At 37.2% G+C, this 17641-nt stretch overlaps 1 protein-coding gene across 4 annotated transcripts in view; it reads right to left on the bottom strand.

The window, feature by feature from the left end:
• Positions 1-17641, bottom strand: part of Pur-alpha (Purine-rich binding protein-alpha) — a 341292-nt gene that overhangs the window by 286064 nt on the left and 37587 nt on the right. For 2 of the 4 annotated variants that reach the window (XM_067126415.1, XM_067126417.1), the window contains exon 3: positions 5948-5968. The exons of the other annotated variants lie outside the window; for them this stretch is intronic. In XM_067126415.1, coding sequence (XP_066982516.1) covers positions 5948-5968 — 21 coding nt within the window. The remainder of the gene's footprint in view (positions 1-5947; positions 5969-17641) is intronic. 4 annotated transcript variants of the gene reach the window in all.

Raw genomic sequence — 17641 nt, 5'->3', positions numbered from 1 at the left:
TCCAATAAATTTATACTAAGTACTAAGAAAAGTATCATTTTGATATTTGTTTTGGTATCAAAACAACGCACAGAAAAAAAACAGACATCTGGCAAGTGAAAATACTGGACTCAATTAGGAGAAATGCTCCACTTATGAAGGAAGAATCCAGTCAAGTATTCTTCCCAATCCTCTATTCAATTTTAGAGCAAGATTCTGAAGCAGAATCAGAAGTAAAAGTAAAGCAGAGGGAGGAGGTGGTGGGCGTGGGGCAGGGAGGGGCGTACTGGCAGTGGATAGGGAAGGGGAGGGCCCAGTAGGTGTGGGCGTACTTGATGCGAAGACCCTGTCCCAAATAGTTCGACGGCGGGGGTGGGGGTGGCTGTGTTACCTTACACACGGATCTCCTCCTCGCTGTGGTAGTTAAAGTCCCGGGCCGCTTTGTCCACCTTCAAACGCCAAACAAACAAAACCTCCGCAGCACCGCAGCAAAGCAAGTCTTCCACGCGACCCGTGGCCTTTTTGAGGGGACGCACAAGGATTCCCTTCCCCGAAATCGGCTCCAAAAACAGAACGAAAATAGCACGCGTCCACGTTACGATTGACCTTGGGAGATTTCTAACAAGATTCAATGGGGGTACAGTATAATATGTTTTATTTGGGCCTCTTTAAAAATGGCATCTTTCCGACACTACACAGGCTTTTCATACGCTTTTTTTGATGAGATATTACTTAAAACAATGGGGTAACATTGACCTTGGGAGATTTCTAACAAGATTCAAAGGGGATACAAATAAATATGTTTTATTTGGGCCTCTTTAAAAATGGTATCTTTCCGACACTAAACATTCTTTTCATAAACTTTTTTGATAAGATATTACTTACAACAATGGGGTAACATTCTTCTTATGAACAATTATATCCACGCCTATCAACGTCGAGTACCAATTCAGCCAAAATGATCGCCTTCCAAATGACATTTGCTATGACAAAACGACTGCGAGTCTACCAAAAGCTAACCCATTCACAAAAATGACTTGTTCCTCAAAATTGCTAAGCCAGTCAAACATTCATCTAATGTACTTTACTCCCGAGAGCTCCTCCCCCTTACTATAAAGAATGGCCTCTAAAATCTTCCCCTACCATCATCCTCCACGGGGCCGAGTCCGGCGCAAAAAGCGGTTCTCATTCATTGCTGGGATGGGTATTATAAAGAGTATGAGGGAAGAATATGCCAACGGTCGGGCAACTCTGCCTGTGGGAGCGAAATTCATGGCTACCGTAAACAGTGAGCGAATGATCATTGCTACGGTAAATGGAGAGCCGATAATCGTAGCTACCTGAAATAGAATGGAACTGATATTGAATTTAGGTCAAAGGCCAAACGCTGGGAGAGCCGATAATTAATCAGTGCTGCCATAAATTAAGAGATCTCTGAAACGACACACATAAGGAAGAAATGGGGCATAGAAAAACCACAAACGAATATAACAGTGAGATGATGAAGGCACGAAATACCGCTTAAAACAACGGACACATAATTGGGAACCTTCCTATTCGAGTCAATGGAATCAGGAACCAATTTCTCGACGGTGACATGACCCAGAGAGAGAGAGAGAGAGAGAGAGAGAGAGAGAGAGAGAGAGAGAGAGAGAGAGAGAGAGAGAGAGAGAGTTTACAGCTGCTTCGGGAGCAAGAGCCCGTGCTGGCATACAGTTAGCTTAATCTACAACAACGAATAGTGAGCGAGCGAGCCAGCCAGCCTGATACAATACTGACAACGCAGCCGACCGATCGTCTACATAGCAACAACTGAATGCCTCGATGTTTCGTAAAAGGCAGCCACAAACGCGTCTGTCCTGTACCTCAGGAAATCGCATACCTAGAGCGAGAATGAACACTCATTGCCAAGACGTATAAAAACTAGTTTCAAGTCAACATATATACAAATATAACGTAAAAAGTAAAATACAAAAAAATAAATAAAATAAAATCAAACAAAGGTCTCTCCGATGTGTTGCAACAGCCAATCGGGTTTTCCTTTCCCTTAAGGAGCGCGTTTAGATTAAAACTATCGTTCAAAAAGGCTAGCCAAACCTTCACCCCTTAATCTCTGAACAGGAACTCGAAACCTCCTTCCTTGTTCCAATAAACTAATGGAAATGCTCAAGCATTTCCAACTGCAGCCGATTACCCGAAGAGGCAATCATTCTGGGGCCTTTACCAGAAGCTAAGCAAATGCCTTTGTTTGGTTCCCAAGTGTTTTTCTTAAAAAAAAAAAATAAGTCAAGAACGGAGTCAACATCTACAATAAGGACACCAACCTCGACGAATGAGTCACGTGGCCTTCACGTCATTTAACAAAGATAATTCTACGTCGAAAAACTTAAAGGATCCATTACTGTTCGAGGAATCAGACGTGGCACAAGATCCGACAGAAACCGCACGTGCCCAAGCGCCCTCGGCACCGCCACCAAGAAACATTCGGCGTAGAGGCAGTAAGTGCGTACTCGCTCGCCGTCGGGGAGAGAGAGAGAGAGAGAGAGAGAGAGAGAGAGAGAGAGAGAGAGAGAGAGAGAGAGAGAGAGAGAGAGAGAGAGAGAGGGCGTATAAAAACCACCAGCAAAAACTCAGACAGACCGACGAGGCGCGAGACGTAGCGGAGCCTGCACCAAGGAAGATGTTAGTAAAGGCCATCCTGCCACAAGCTAGCAGGATCTTGCAGGCCAAGCAGACAGAAGTCGACGACGCGAGAGGCGCATTGGCCCTGTAGAAGGTCACGCGGGGAGACAAAGTGTATGTGTGTGTGTGTGTATGCATGTCTGCGCGTTTCTGGACATTCTCGGCATGCAGACTTCGAGAATAACAAGTAATAAATACCAGTCAATTGGGCAAAGTGCCCCATCTACTAAAAACAGGTCCCCCATTGGCCAAAAGCATCCGCCGTGACTATCAATCTACGGCTCGCGTAGCACACTACCACTGACTGTACCTACCACCTACAAACAGCGGGCTCCGCTGCTGGTCCACTTAATCGTTTCTCCCCGCTCACCAACCCGGACCAGCAACGGCCACCAGGAAGACATTACATTAGTTTACCAATTACTGTACAAACATCATCCTCATACACATCTGTCCGCCGGCGACCATTGCTCACAGAGTAAACAAGAGCGTGCGGCGGCTTTTACTTCCCTGTAGCCAAGAATTGTTTCGACGACCGCGAATCTATAGGGGTGGAGGCAGTTACATTGACCTCTGACCTAGATATTAAGAGAGAGATCAAACGAGTGAAAAAAAAAAAAAAAAATGCGCCGAAGTTTCTTCGGCGAAATCGAGTTTTCTGTGCAGCCGCTACTGCGTATAATCAAGGCCACCGAAAATTGGTCTCGGTATAATTCTGTACGAGCCGCGGCCAATGAAGCTTTAACCACGGCCTAGTGGTGGACTGGCCTATATCGTTTGCCAGAAGAACGATCATGGCTGTCTTTGACCTTAAATAAAATAAAAACTACTGAGGATAGAGGGCTGCAATTTGGTATGTTTCATGACTGGAGGGTGGATGATCGACATACCAATTTGCAGCCATCTAGCCTCAGCAGTTTTTAAGATCTGAGGGCGGACAGGAAAAAGTGCGGACATAAAAAAGTGCGGACGGACAGACAAAGACGGCACAACAGTTTTCTTTTCAGAAAACTAAAACTATTTCGCCGCCCTGCCGTTCTTCTCCTTTAACTAATGAGACACTCACTCTCTCTTATATATACAACCGTTATCTATTGCAATAAACCACTCAAATTCTCTTAAACACCAATATCACCATAACTGTTACTACACTGTTCTTATATCACAAGAACATGTTTTTTTTTTTTAATTAAACTGTAGTTACCTGCTTCCCGGTGAATTACTGATATTCAATAACTTTGCCTTAACATTCCAAAAAACGTCACTAGCCTCCTACCAACTTTGGGCGAATCAAGTACCACCTTCAACAACAAAACGAAATATTTGAGGATTAACATCATTCTACACCACCTCATGAAAAGAAATCAGTAATATCTAAATTTTAGATTAATCTAAAGCTAATATTTAAAAACACTTTTTGAAAAAATTACCCTTTCATAAAAAACTACGCCCTTTAAAATTGGAAAAATACGAAACGCAAAATTATTCCTGGCGAAAAAAAAATTTATATTATATGTATGTGTATATATATATATATATATATATATATATATATATATATATATATATATATATATATATATATATATATATATATATATATATATATATATATATATATATATATATATATATATATATATATACAGTATATATATATATATATACATACATAAAACTACATTAACTTATTCCAGGTTTTTCCTCAAGGCAAATAAAATTCCCAGACTTCCTGGGTATTTCCAGGACAAAAATTATGATAATTCACAGCTCTGCTCCGAGCTTAATCTTTCCGCCTACAAACATATCCTACAAAAAGGTATTGGTATATTTTCTTTTATGACGCCCACTGCTCAAGAAATGAATACCTCGCTTTAAAATATTTCTCAATTATGACAAAAATAATAAATCGAATGTACAAATATTCCGTTTGTATATGACCTTCTGTCACACCGTGAACGCAGAAAATGAATTGGAGATATTTCTAAGTCTTAAATTATGACAATTTTAATGTTCTGTCCTGGATTTTTGGGCGAATACGATGCAATACTTCATTTATTAATATAATGGAATGGAATACAGAATTTAGGCCAAAAGCCAAGCAATGGGACCTAAGAGGTCATTCAGCGCTGAAACGGAAACTGACAGTAAAAAGGTTGTTGGGAAAGGCTGGAAAGTAAGATGGAAGAAAGAGAATATGAACGGAGGTACAGTAAAAGGAACGAAAGGGGGTTGCAGCTAGGGGCCGACGGGACGCTGCAAGGAACCTTTAGTAATGCCTACAGTGCACCCGGTGAGGTGATCATCAATACACGACCGCAAGCAGTTACTACACCGTGCTTGATACAAAGAGTAGTAGACTTGTACAAACATAAGAATCCGCAAACTACGTGCTATTTACATTCCAGTCGATATCGTTAACCGCCTTCTCAATGTACCATAAATTATTAAATACCTCAATCACCAACCTCGTGCCCACATTCCCTAAAGATCCAGCCTGTGGGAGTGTCAGTACAAATATAAGGACTTAATCACCAGCGTACTTCCCACATTCCTCAAAGATAAAGATTGTGGGAGTGTCGGTTAAAGAATATGGACTTTGCGTGGAGATCTTGTTGTAGACACTTAAATTTATTATTATTTTATATATATGAGTATAATATATACATATATAAGTATATACATACATATATACATATAAACATATATAAATATATGTATATATATGAAGTAACTTCAACTTTTAATATTTTTATTTTAATATATATATATATATATATATATATATATATATATATATATATATATATATATATATATATATATATATATATATATATATATATATAAATAAATATAAATATAATATATATATATATATATATATATATATATATATATATATATATATATATATATATGCATATATGTATATATGAAATAACTTCAACTTTTAATATTTTTTCAATCTGAAAACCTCATACAAACTAACATATTACCAGAAGTTACGTCACTTTAGACACCATCTATTACAACTTAAAACCTCTTCATCTCATGTACACACGAATCACGTGCAATTGCTCTCTGAGCAAACAGAATCCTGTGCTGGCATGAGGCCATGTTAATCTGTAAATCACCAACAAACAAAAGACTCAAGGTAACTTATGGGCGACGGAGATGATTAGGGATAAGGAGAGAGAGAAAAAAAAAAGAGAGAGGAATAAATCTACAACAAATTTACAGGTAAAAATACTGTGGAACATACTATGAACGTTGTAATACGTACCCTCTTCTTCATCTCCCATGACTGAAATCGGAAAAAAAGAGAATCGAATGTCAGTACAAGCGGGGAAAAAAATTTTGTGCCAATGAATAAAAAGACATTTTAAAAATAATTTTGACTGCCAAAACACTCTTACTACATTTAACCAGATCAAACTTACCAAATTGTGTCTAATGAAATTTGACTTATTTCTAGCAGTTTTCCGATTGTGGCAATAATTTAGGAGAATTTAGGTTCAAACAGTGTGGATACCAATAAAATGCTAGGAATGAACACGTGACACGGGGAGAAATGGGAGAGAATACATGCACCACTACAGTTAGACCAGAGTCTTTGCCAGGAGACAATCATTTTAGTTGGTGTTACGAGACAGAGAAACACCAGAACACCATTACAACTCAGTTATAAAGGGGCCACGAGGATTTCTTTCGACTCTCCGTCCGCGAAAAGCCTTAAAGATTATATGACTTCTCACACGTCAGATTCACCGATTCGCTTCTCAAAATGGACAACGAGGCACCCGTCCTTTGAGAAGCGATTGGCTCTCCGCACTTGATAAATTCGACTTTATGAAAGATCTGTATGGAAAGAAAATCATTAGAATCTAGTCTAACCAACCTACCATTCCTTCGTTGACAGAGGAGGAAAACTGTAAATTAATCTAATGGGCAAAAAAAAAAAAAATTTTTTTTTTCAATAAAAAACATTTTTATACAAAACATCGGTTCACAAAATACATACTGTAATCAGGACATGCAAAATGTTAAGGAGGAAAACATGACTAAAACTACGGAAAACAAACACCACACGTCAACCTCGACTTCCTGAACACAAAATCATCATTATGCACAAAACCTTTAAAACTCTACTTAATGAGAGCTGGACGAAGATGAATGACGCAGTTTATAGACGAAGTTCAACGGGATGCTGATGATAATCCAGTGTAGTACGCGTATGAAGCGGCTGATATTGTGGAAGTTCTCTACTACAATTATATATATATATATATATATATATATATATATATATATATATATATATATATATATATATATATATATATATATATATATATATATATATATATATATATATATATATATATATATATATATATATATATATATATATATATATATATATATATATATATATATATATATATATATATATATATATATATATATATATATATATATATATATATATATATATATATATAATCTAATCTTGCTTATTCTATGGTGGTCTTATTTTCTTTCACACAATAAATAAACAAAATTCTCCTGAAAGCGACAACGGTTCTCCGTCTTATAAAATAAAAAAAATACAAAAAACAATTTTTTTCAAAACACGCTTTTATCTAAATGCACTAAAGAGTGAAAAATAAATCTTTTGAGACACGCAAGGATTTTCTTACAATTAATCATGTCTACAAAAATAAAAAGCAGCAAACATGGACGGAAATGCTACGAGAAATAAAAACATATATTTCTTTTCTTGTAGAATTTCCTTCCATGCTTGGAACCCACGCTTTTATTTTTGTAGACATTATTAATTGCAAGAAAGTTCTGGTGTGTCTCAAAAATTTATTTTTCACTTCTTAGTGCATTTTAATAAAAGCTTTTTAAAAATGTTTTTTTTTTTTTTTTTTTTAAATTTTTAGTTTTGACAGAAACTGTAACCGATTTATGACTGTAGCTAACGAAATTGATATCCTGTCGAGCCAAAGGTGGTTTGAAAAATCCGAAGAATTATTTACAGAGTCAAAGAAGTTGTGAAAAATCCGAAGAGTTTCATACAAATCCTGAGATACTGAGAGAGGTCACTGTAGGGTCACTAGGGGTCACTGCTGACTTACTGATCATGTAAGGTTGTACTGTCACCGAGATTGAGTAACCATGCAAAATTTCAAGTCCATCGGACGAAGGGAACAGGTCGAAAATTGAGATAAAAGATTTGAAGACAGACAGACAGATGCAAAAGTCGAGTTAAATAAAAGCATGTAAGGAGCTTCCTAGTCATCACCGAATGTGATAATATTCCAAAAGTTCAGGCGATATTAACAGAGAAACATTTACTTTCTTGACTTAAACTCGGTCAACACCACAAGGACTGCAAGCCCTTCTAAATACGCTGTTACTGATTTATTCAGCTTGCTGCCGAAGGGCCAAAAGCAACCAACGGACCTTGCAAACAAGAGGCGAGCCCTGCATTAGTTGGCCAAAGTGCCTGCGAAAGCACAAAATATGTATATATATCTTCGTCCACCCAGTTACAGTAATTGACAGCCATTGTGGAAAGTTAATACCGCATTTTCTAAACATTTATTTATATATATACTAATATATATATATATATATATATATATATATATATATATATATATATATATATATATATATATAATACATAATTACAATCAAACTAGTTATCCAAATAAATAGATACTACGCAATACAGCTGCTATTTTAGGCACTCACATTATCCATACATAACAGTATGCATCCATTAGACGCAGTAGCGAACAAGGCCTGACCTGCATCGACGGCTGTTTTCACAACGTCCCATTATCAGGGGAATATAAATATATTTTATATATATTAATCTTTTAAATCTATTTTTTTAATGAGTGAGATCTGTTCTGTCCGTATTTCCCGTTACCTCCTCTTACTTCATTCTAATGAACACCATAATATTCTCTTGAAGCTTGAATATTAAGCCAATGACCCCTTTGGTGGGCTTGTTCCATATGAATAGGGTCCTTCATCTTCTGAGCACTAAGAATATTATACTATATAATAATAATAATAATCATCAGGATATTTCATCACTTTCAACAAAGTGAAAATAAAAACGCCACTTTAATGAGAAATAATTAATAATTGAGAAAATGAAGTTGCACGAAGGTTTGATATAAGTTAATATATCCGTATATATATATATATATATATATATATATATATATATATATATATATATATATATGTGTGTGTGTGTGTATATATATATATATTTATTTCAGTATGAGAGAGAGAGAGAGAGAGAGAGAGAGAGAGAGAGAGAGAGAGAGAGAGAGAGAGAGAGAGAGAGAGAGAGAGAGAGAGAATCATGAAATTCACAGAAAAAAAGAATTACAGAGATTCACAAAATTTACAACAGGACAAACTTCAGCTTATGAGAGAGAGAGAGAGAGAGAGAGAGAGAGAGAGAGAGAGAGAGAGAGAGAGAGAGAATAATGCAACCGAAAATGCAGGAAGCAGAGAAAAGGCAAAACAGCGGCAACACTTATTATTATAATCACAGGGTGAATCCGTTCAGTGAAGGACCACGGAAGGATAAGCTGACCCTAACCTACGCCCACCCTAACGCACGCCCACCCACATCTCCCCGGAGATTCCTCACCCCTTCCCTCCCCTGGGGACCCCGGCGCAACCCCCCCAAAAGACGGACACGATGATAATTCACACTCGAAACTCCCGTCTGAGTCACGCTTTCGCGTTCTCGGAATACACACACTTCCGCCAGACAGATTCACGAGTTTGAGAAACCGCCAGCGTGAATAGACATTGCTGAGGAAAATGAGTTTTCAACGGACATGTCTCAATTTTCAACTGACATGTCTACATAATGAGTTTTAAATAGACATTGCTAAATAATGAGCTTTATATAGACACGTCTAAAAAATGGCTTTTAAATGGACATTGCTAAATAATGAGTTTTGAATAGACATCGCTAAAGAGTGTTTTAAATTGATGCTGCTAAATAGTGTTTTAAATAGACATTGCTAACTAATTAGTTTTAAATGCACGTCTAAAAAATGGCATTTAGCCTAAATGGACATTGCTAAATAATGAGTTTTAAATAGACATCGCTAAATAGTGTTTTAAATTGATACTGCTAAATAGTGAGTTTTAAATAGACATTGCTAAATAATTAGCTTTTAAAACACGTCTAAAAAATGGCATTTAAATGGACATTGCTAAATAATGAGTTTTAAATAGACATCGCTAAATAGTGTTTTAAATAGATACTGCTAAATAATGAGTTTTAAATAGACATTGCTAAATAATGAGTTTTAAATAGACGTCTAAAAAAAGGCTTTTAAATGGACATTGCTAAATAATGAGTTTTAAACAGACATCGCTAAATAGTTTTTTAAAGATACTGCTAAATAATGAGTTTTAAATAGACATTGCTAAGTAATGAGTTTGAAATAGACATGTCTTAAATTGGCTTTTAAATGGACATTGCTCAATAATGAGTTTTAAATAGACATCGCTAAACAGTGTTTTAAATAGATACTGCTAAATAATGAGTTTTAAATAGACATTGCTAAGAAAAATGATTTTCAACGGACATGTCTACATAATGAGTTTTAAATAGACATTGTTTATAAAAATTATTTTCAACAGACATGTCTAAATAATGAGTTTTAAATAAGCATCGCTAAACAATGAGTTTTAAATAGGCATTGCTAATTAATGAGTTTTAAATAGGCATTGCTAATTAATGAGTATTAAATAGGCATTGCTAAATAATGAGTTTTAAATAGACATCGTTAAACAGACGAGTTTTAATTAGGCATCGCTATAAAATGAATTTTTTAAATAGACACTGCTTAAAAATTTAGTTTTAAATAGACATCGTTATAAAATGAATGAGTTTTAAATAGACATTGCTATAAAAAAGTTTTATATTGACATTGCTTATATAAATAGTTTTAAAGACATTGCAAAATAATGAGTTTTAAATAGACACCGCTAAACAAATGAGTTTTAAACAATGCTAAATAACGATTTTTAAACCAACATTGCAAAATAATGAGTTCTAATAAATGAGTTTTAAATAGACAATGTTTTAAATAAACAGCGCTATAAAAAAAATTTCAAATAGACATCCCTAAAAGATTAATTAATTTGAAACAGACACTGCTAAAAAAAATTATTTTATCTTTTTAGCACACAATCGTCGGCATCGAAAGGTTCTCAAATATGTAATTTGCACTGTTTAGGAATGTCATTAAAAGTTAAGTATACCTTAGTTTAACCAGACCACTGAGCTGATTAACAGCTCTCCTAGGGCTGGCCCGAAGGATTAATTTTATTTTACGTGGCTAAGAACCAACTGGTTACCTAGCAACATAACTTAAAGTTTTGCTAGAGTATAAAGCGGGTCTTTTCATTCCAAAAACCTATAAGAGCAAGAAGATCAGAGCTTGCTATGTTTCAATACACTTCTTAACTGCCGTGACTTTCTCTTGAAAAAACAAGTAAAAAATGCGCCGAAGTTTCTTCGGCGCAATCGAGTTTTCCGTACAGCCGCTACAGCGTATAATCAAGGCCACCGAAAATAGATCTATCTTTCGGTGGTCTCGCTATAATGCTGTATGAACCGCGACCCATGAAACTTTAACCACGGCCCTGGTAGTCGCCTATTCTACAGTATATCGTTGCCCGAAGCACGATTATGGCTAACTTTATAACCTAAAATAAGATAAAAACTACCGAGGCTAGTGGACTGCAATTTGGTAGCTTTGATGATTGGAGGGTGAAGGATCAACATACCAATTTGCAGCCCTCTAGCCTCAGTAGTTTCTAAGATCTGAGGGCGGACAGAAAGAGTGCAAAGCTGGCACAATAGTTTTCTTTTACAGAAAACTCAAAATGGATAAAAAGTTCTCACAAATTGAAAACTATCTGCACAACTGTACGGAACCTTGGAATTTTCTTAAAGTGTCATTTTAAGTATTAAAATTCCCTGGGAATTTATTATTACAGGGTCCTGGTGTATTAGAAATTAATATATGAAGTGTCTGTCGTACAACTAATATACTTCGATCAAAAATCTGCATCAGCTCAATCATATTATTATTATTATTATTATTATTATTATTATTATTATTATTATTATTATTATTATTATATTTTGGTAGATGAAACCTATTCACATGGAACAAGCCCACCAAATGGGCCATTGACTTGAAATTAAAGCTTCCAAAGAATGTTGGTAATAACCTCCCACCACAGCAGACGCCACACTGCGGCAGTAACTGATCATGATACAGAACCACTGATCTTTTCATCGCCCTGGGGGAGGCGCGAACTCGCGACATCTGAGAGGCATGTCACGACACTAGCGACCATACCAGCGGGACCTTGTAAATATTATTAAGGTGTAAGTACATAAAATTCTTGAACTTGGTCCTTTGTAAGGACAGAACTCCGAGTGAATTCTACATTCAACAATGACTGACGGGAAGACTCAATTCTTAAAGATTATGGGCATCAATTATCAAGTTGGCCTCGCCTTATACAAATAATCCCTTTCTTTAGGGAGCCAATTTGATGAAAGTTTCAAGCAGCTTGTTCTTAAGGCTGTTGCTCAAACTCGCATCTATACTCTCTTTCTCATTCATGGATGAAGCTGCTAGCTCAATGTCCCAACACTCTTGGATTCAACCCACTCCAATCAGCTAACTACCTGATACATGATTCATAGCTAATTGCATTTAAATGAAAAAACTCTACAGACACAAATGTATACGTGTGTGTGTGTATGTCTATCTTTAATATAACTGCTTCCCTTTATAGACAATCCCTGTCGTTGTCGCATTATTGCTGAATCAAGGCTCAGCCCGTGCAGAAAATTCCAAAGGACAGGCCGCGCCATGTTGACCAACCACTCCCATCATGTTTGCTACTCGCTTCCTGGACAGTAAGAACCATTTGTTCTTCCAATTTGACGCCTGTCTACTCAACACCCACTCCTTCTACTCCTTTCAACGCTTCCAATAATACGCTCAATTTTCACAAACCTATTCTATTCCTTGATCTTTACAGGTCAGTCAACCTCCAAACACAGTGGATCTATCTTTTCAGTGATAAGTATAAAATACACCGAAGTTTCTTCGACGCAATCGAGTTTTCTGTAAAACCGCTACAGCGTGTAATCAAGGCCACCGAAAACAGATCTATCTTTCGGTGGTCTTGGTATGATGCTGTATGAGACGCGGCCCATGAATCTTTAACCACGGCCTATGGTGGCTTATCCTATACTGTTGCCAGTTGCGCGATTACGGCTAACTTTCACCTTGAATAAAATAAAAACTACTGAGACTACAGGGCTGCAATTTGATGTTTGATGACTGGAGGGTGGATGATCAACATAATTTGTAGCCCTTTAGCCTCAGTAGTTTTTAAAGATCTGAGAGCGGACAGAAAAAGTGCGGACAGAAGACTGCGGACGGACAGACAAAGCTGGCACAATAAGTTTTCTTTTACAGAAAACTAAAACCTTTTACCTTAATTCTTTGCATTTCAACTCGATTCTTCGAGTACTAAGCAAGCAGTTCGTCTCCGCAGGTCAAACATTTGCTTTTCTTCGGCTCAATCTCAGGTTACTTTCTTCATTCATCACTCAATCTTCCCGCCAGCTAGTCACTATCTTAATTTTACGCAGGCTATCACTAACTTTCAACTCTTATTCTCACACCATTTTCAGACGATTTCACCGGTCTATGTCATTTCTCTCTTATTACTACAACTTATGCCATTTCTCTTTTATTACTAAAATTACAGAGGCTAAAAAAAAAACTCTATTTTAAATATTACGAATTCCGACAGCAATTTCTCAAAATAAGTCTGACTGGATGTGATAGCTTTCACTGAATCGAATTGAATATATAATTTAGGCCAATGGCCAAGCACTGGGACCCATGGGGTCATTCAGCGCTGAAACGGAAATTGGCAGTAAAAGGTTTGGAAGGTGTAACAGGAGGAAAACCTCAAAGCAGTTGCACTACGAATCAATTGTTAGGAGACGGTGGAAAGTACGATGGAAGAGAATATGAAAGGAGGTACAGTAAAAGGAACGAAAGGGGTTGCAGCCTGGCGCCCAAGGCACGCTACAAAGAACCTTAAGTAATGCCTACAATGCACCACATGAGATAGCTTTCATTGGTTGTCTTGATTTTCTACTGTACCTTAAATCATTTGCAACATTTTCCTACCCTCATTAGCCAACTGTATTTGTTTTTTACTGATGTCTGCTTAACTTTTTAATCATTTTTAAATTGTGCCGGAGTGGAAAAGCTACGCTGTTTAGCATCAAGAAACTTCCTCTACAAAAAACTTCATCGCTTTCCCTACGATGTTATGGACGATGATGCTACTACGTTTGAAGTAACACCCTTAAACGAACTTAAAAGAGCTTTTTTTTAATAGATTTAATTACTGTACTTTAATCACTCATTTCTTAGCACTTGCTGTTTTGTGTGCCTCAAAAACTCGTAATTTTTTATCAATATTCCACATTTTTTGCATTTTCTTACATACATACCATACATCAAAAGTTCATACAACTCAGAGGAAAATAAGACCCCGCTCTAAGTGACAAATGAACAGTTATCAGAGAGCACCTTCGATAACAGCTCGGCCCCCTTTTTTTTTTTTTTACTCGACTAGCAATGGCCGCTGTTATTCCTTGGACGTCTGGTGGATGTCAACACGAGCAACAAACATCAAAAGTCCATTTGCGGGACAAGAATCTGCAGCGCACAAACAAGTCATTTGTGCTTATTCTTTATGCAACTGCTAATCGTCACAGGGAAGCGAGTTTCCCGTCTAGCAAGGAAGAAAATAAGCGGGGCGGTGAGAACTCCTCTCTCTCTCTCTCTCTCTCTCTCTCACACTCTCACACACACACACACATAGACACGAACAAAACTCGCGTATAGCCTTGTTCTTCCCGCAGATCCGATTAGACGACCGTGCAGAATCACGCCAGACGGTTAAACAGGATCATGCAGTACTGTCAAAGCCTTCTTCCAGGGGCCGTGCTAACCTCATATAAATAAGCGATGCAAAAATCACAGGGTTTCTTTCTCTAAGTGAATTGTAACGACCGGCTTGCAGTAGCCCTAATGACAACGTCTGTAATCGGTCATAAGGTTCCAGTCACGCCATGGCGTGAGGCCGCCAGAGAACACCTGGCTACTGCTGCAGTCGGAAGGGTACTACGAAAGTGCAGAAAGTGGTATTTGACAATATTCGGGCAGACATAGGATTCAACTGACTTTTAAGTTTATGCAGACACAGGGTTCGACTGATTTTTTAGTTTATGCAGACGCAGGATTCGACTGACTTTTAAGTTGATAAAGACACAGGACTTGACTGACTTTTAAGTTTATGTAGACAGGATTCGACTGACTTTTAAGTTGATGCAGACACAGGATTCGACTGACTTTTAAATTAATGTAGACACAGGATTCGACTGACTTTTAAGCTTATGTAGACACAGGATTCGACTGACTTTTAAGCTGATGCAGACACAAGATTCGACTGACTTTTTAAGTTGATGCAGACACAGGATTCGACTGACTTTTAAGTTGATGCAGACAGAATTCGACTGACTTTTAAGTTTTTATGCGATAACATCTAGATGCGCTACTTGATACATGATACGCAATAACATCTAGATGCGTTACCTCATAACATCATAAGCGATACCATCTACATGCGCTACTTGATGCATGTACGTGATGACATTTAGATGCGCTACCTGATCCATGATTTGCAATAACATCTAGATGCGCTACCTGATACATGATTTCCGATAACATCTAGATGCGCTACCTGATACATGATTTGCGATAATATCTAGATGCGCTACCTGATACATGATTTGCGATAACATCTAGATGCGCTACCTGATACATGATTTGCGATAACATCTAGATGCGCTACCTGATACATGATTTGCGATAACATCTAGATGCGCTACCTGATACATGATTTGCGACAACATCTAGATGCGCTACCTGATACATGATTTGCGATAACATCTAGATGCGCTACCTGATACATGATTTGCGATAACATCTAGATGCGCTACCCGATACATGATTTGCGACAACATCTAGATGCGCTACCTAACACATGATTTGCGATAACATCTAGATGAGCTACCTAACACATGATTTGCGATAACATCTAGATGCGCTACCTGATACATGATTTGCGATAACATCTAGATGCGCTACCTAATACATGATTTGCGATAACATCTAGATGCGCTACCTGATACATGATTTGCGATAACATCTAGATGCGCTACCTAACACATGATTTGCGATAACATCTAGATGCGCTACCTGATACATGATTTGCGATAACATCTAGATGCGCTACCTAACACATGATTTGCGATAACATCTAGATGCGCTACCTGATACATGATTTGCGATAACATCTAGATGCGCCACCTGATACATGATTTGCGATAACATCTAGATGCGCTACCCGATACATGATAAGTAATAACATCTACATGCGCTACCTGATACATGACACGCGATAACATCTAAATGCGATACTTATTACACGATATGCGATAACATGAAGGTAAAAGATTTAAAAATCATGTTTAAAAGCTTCTTCCTTGCCCCCCCCTGACTTCCATTAAAAATATATATATATATATATCGAGAACCTTTATCTTTATCAAAACTCGTCTGGAGAACATCAGACAAAAATAATAGTCATTCTTTTATGAGCCAAGAACTCTAGAGACAACTATCTTCGCCTCACCAGCTAACTGTGCATGGACTCAACATCTATACGAATGGAATAAAGAGTTTAGCCCAAAGGCCAAGAACTGGGACCTATGAGGTCATTCAGCGCTGGAAAGGAAATTGACAGTAAGTAGGTTTGAAAGACGTAACAGGACGAAAGCCTCGCAGTTGCAATATGAAATAATTGTTAGGAGAGGTTGGAAAGTGAGATGGAAGAACGAGAATATGAACGGAGGTACAGTAAAAGGAATGTATGGTATTCACAGTTTCCTTGCCAAGAGGACACGGCAATTATGGGGGAAGAACATTTTTTTTTTTCAATATAAACAAAGTTCGAGTCAATCGTCTGAAAAACTTCCAGTATTATTATTATTATTATTATTATTATTATGAGCCAAGTTGCAACCCTAGATTGTACGGCAGAATGCTACAAGCCCAATGGCTCCACTGGGGAAATTACAGACCAGTGCGGAAAAAAATTCATGAAAGCAAAGAATAAAATATAAATGAGGAAAAAAATAACAAGATAAAACCAAGAAACTAGGACCTTACGTCCTGAGTTTGACAACACTCTTTGAATTTTCTTAGATTGTAGCTTTATGTCCAAAAATCTGCACCATGCATTAATTTGCACCGCACTGAACGCTTAAAACGTCGTAATGACACGAGCTTGCACTTCAAAATGGTTTCCCTTAATTGCATTCGCAAGAGGTCCTTTAGACAGCATAAATCCTTTTGTGTGAAAGTTGTTAATACTTATTGTTACCAACCTCCCCAATCTTCTTTTGTTCCCAAATACAGCCAAACGTCAAGACGCCTACGCGATTGCGTAACAGAAGTCTCTCTGACTATAAAGGCTGAAGGAATATATACGAACAGTAGGATATTCAGACGGAATATCACAGTGTCTCTCTAACTAAAAAGGCTGAAGGAATATATACGAACAGAAGAATATTCGAAAGGAATATCACAGTGTCTCTCTTACCGAAAAGGCTGAAGGAATATATAAGAACATAAGGATATTCAAAAGGAATATCACGGTGTCTCTCTTACTGAAAAGGCTGAAGGAATATATACGAACAGAAGGATATTCAAAAGGAATATCAGTGTCTCTCTGACTAAAA

This window comes from Macrobrachium rosenbergii, chromosome 24 (genome assembly GCF_040412425.1).
Source record: "Macrobrachium rosenbergii isolate ZJJX-2024 chromosome 24, ASM4041242v1, whole genome shotgun sequence".
NCBI lineage: Eukaryota > Metazoa > Arthropoda > Malacostraca > Decapoda > Palaemonidae > Macrobrachium > Macrobrachium rosenbergii.
This window is presented reverse-complemented; position numbering and strand designations above follow the sequence as displayed.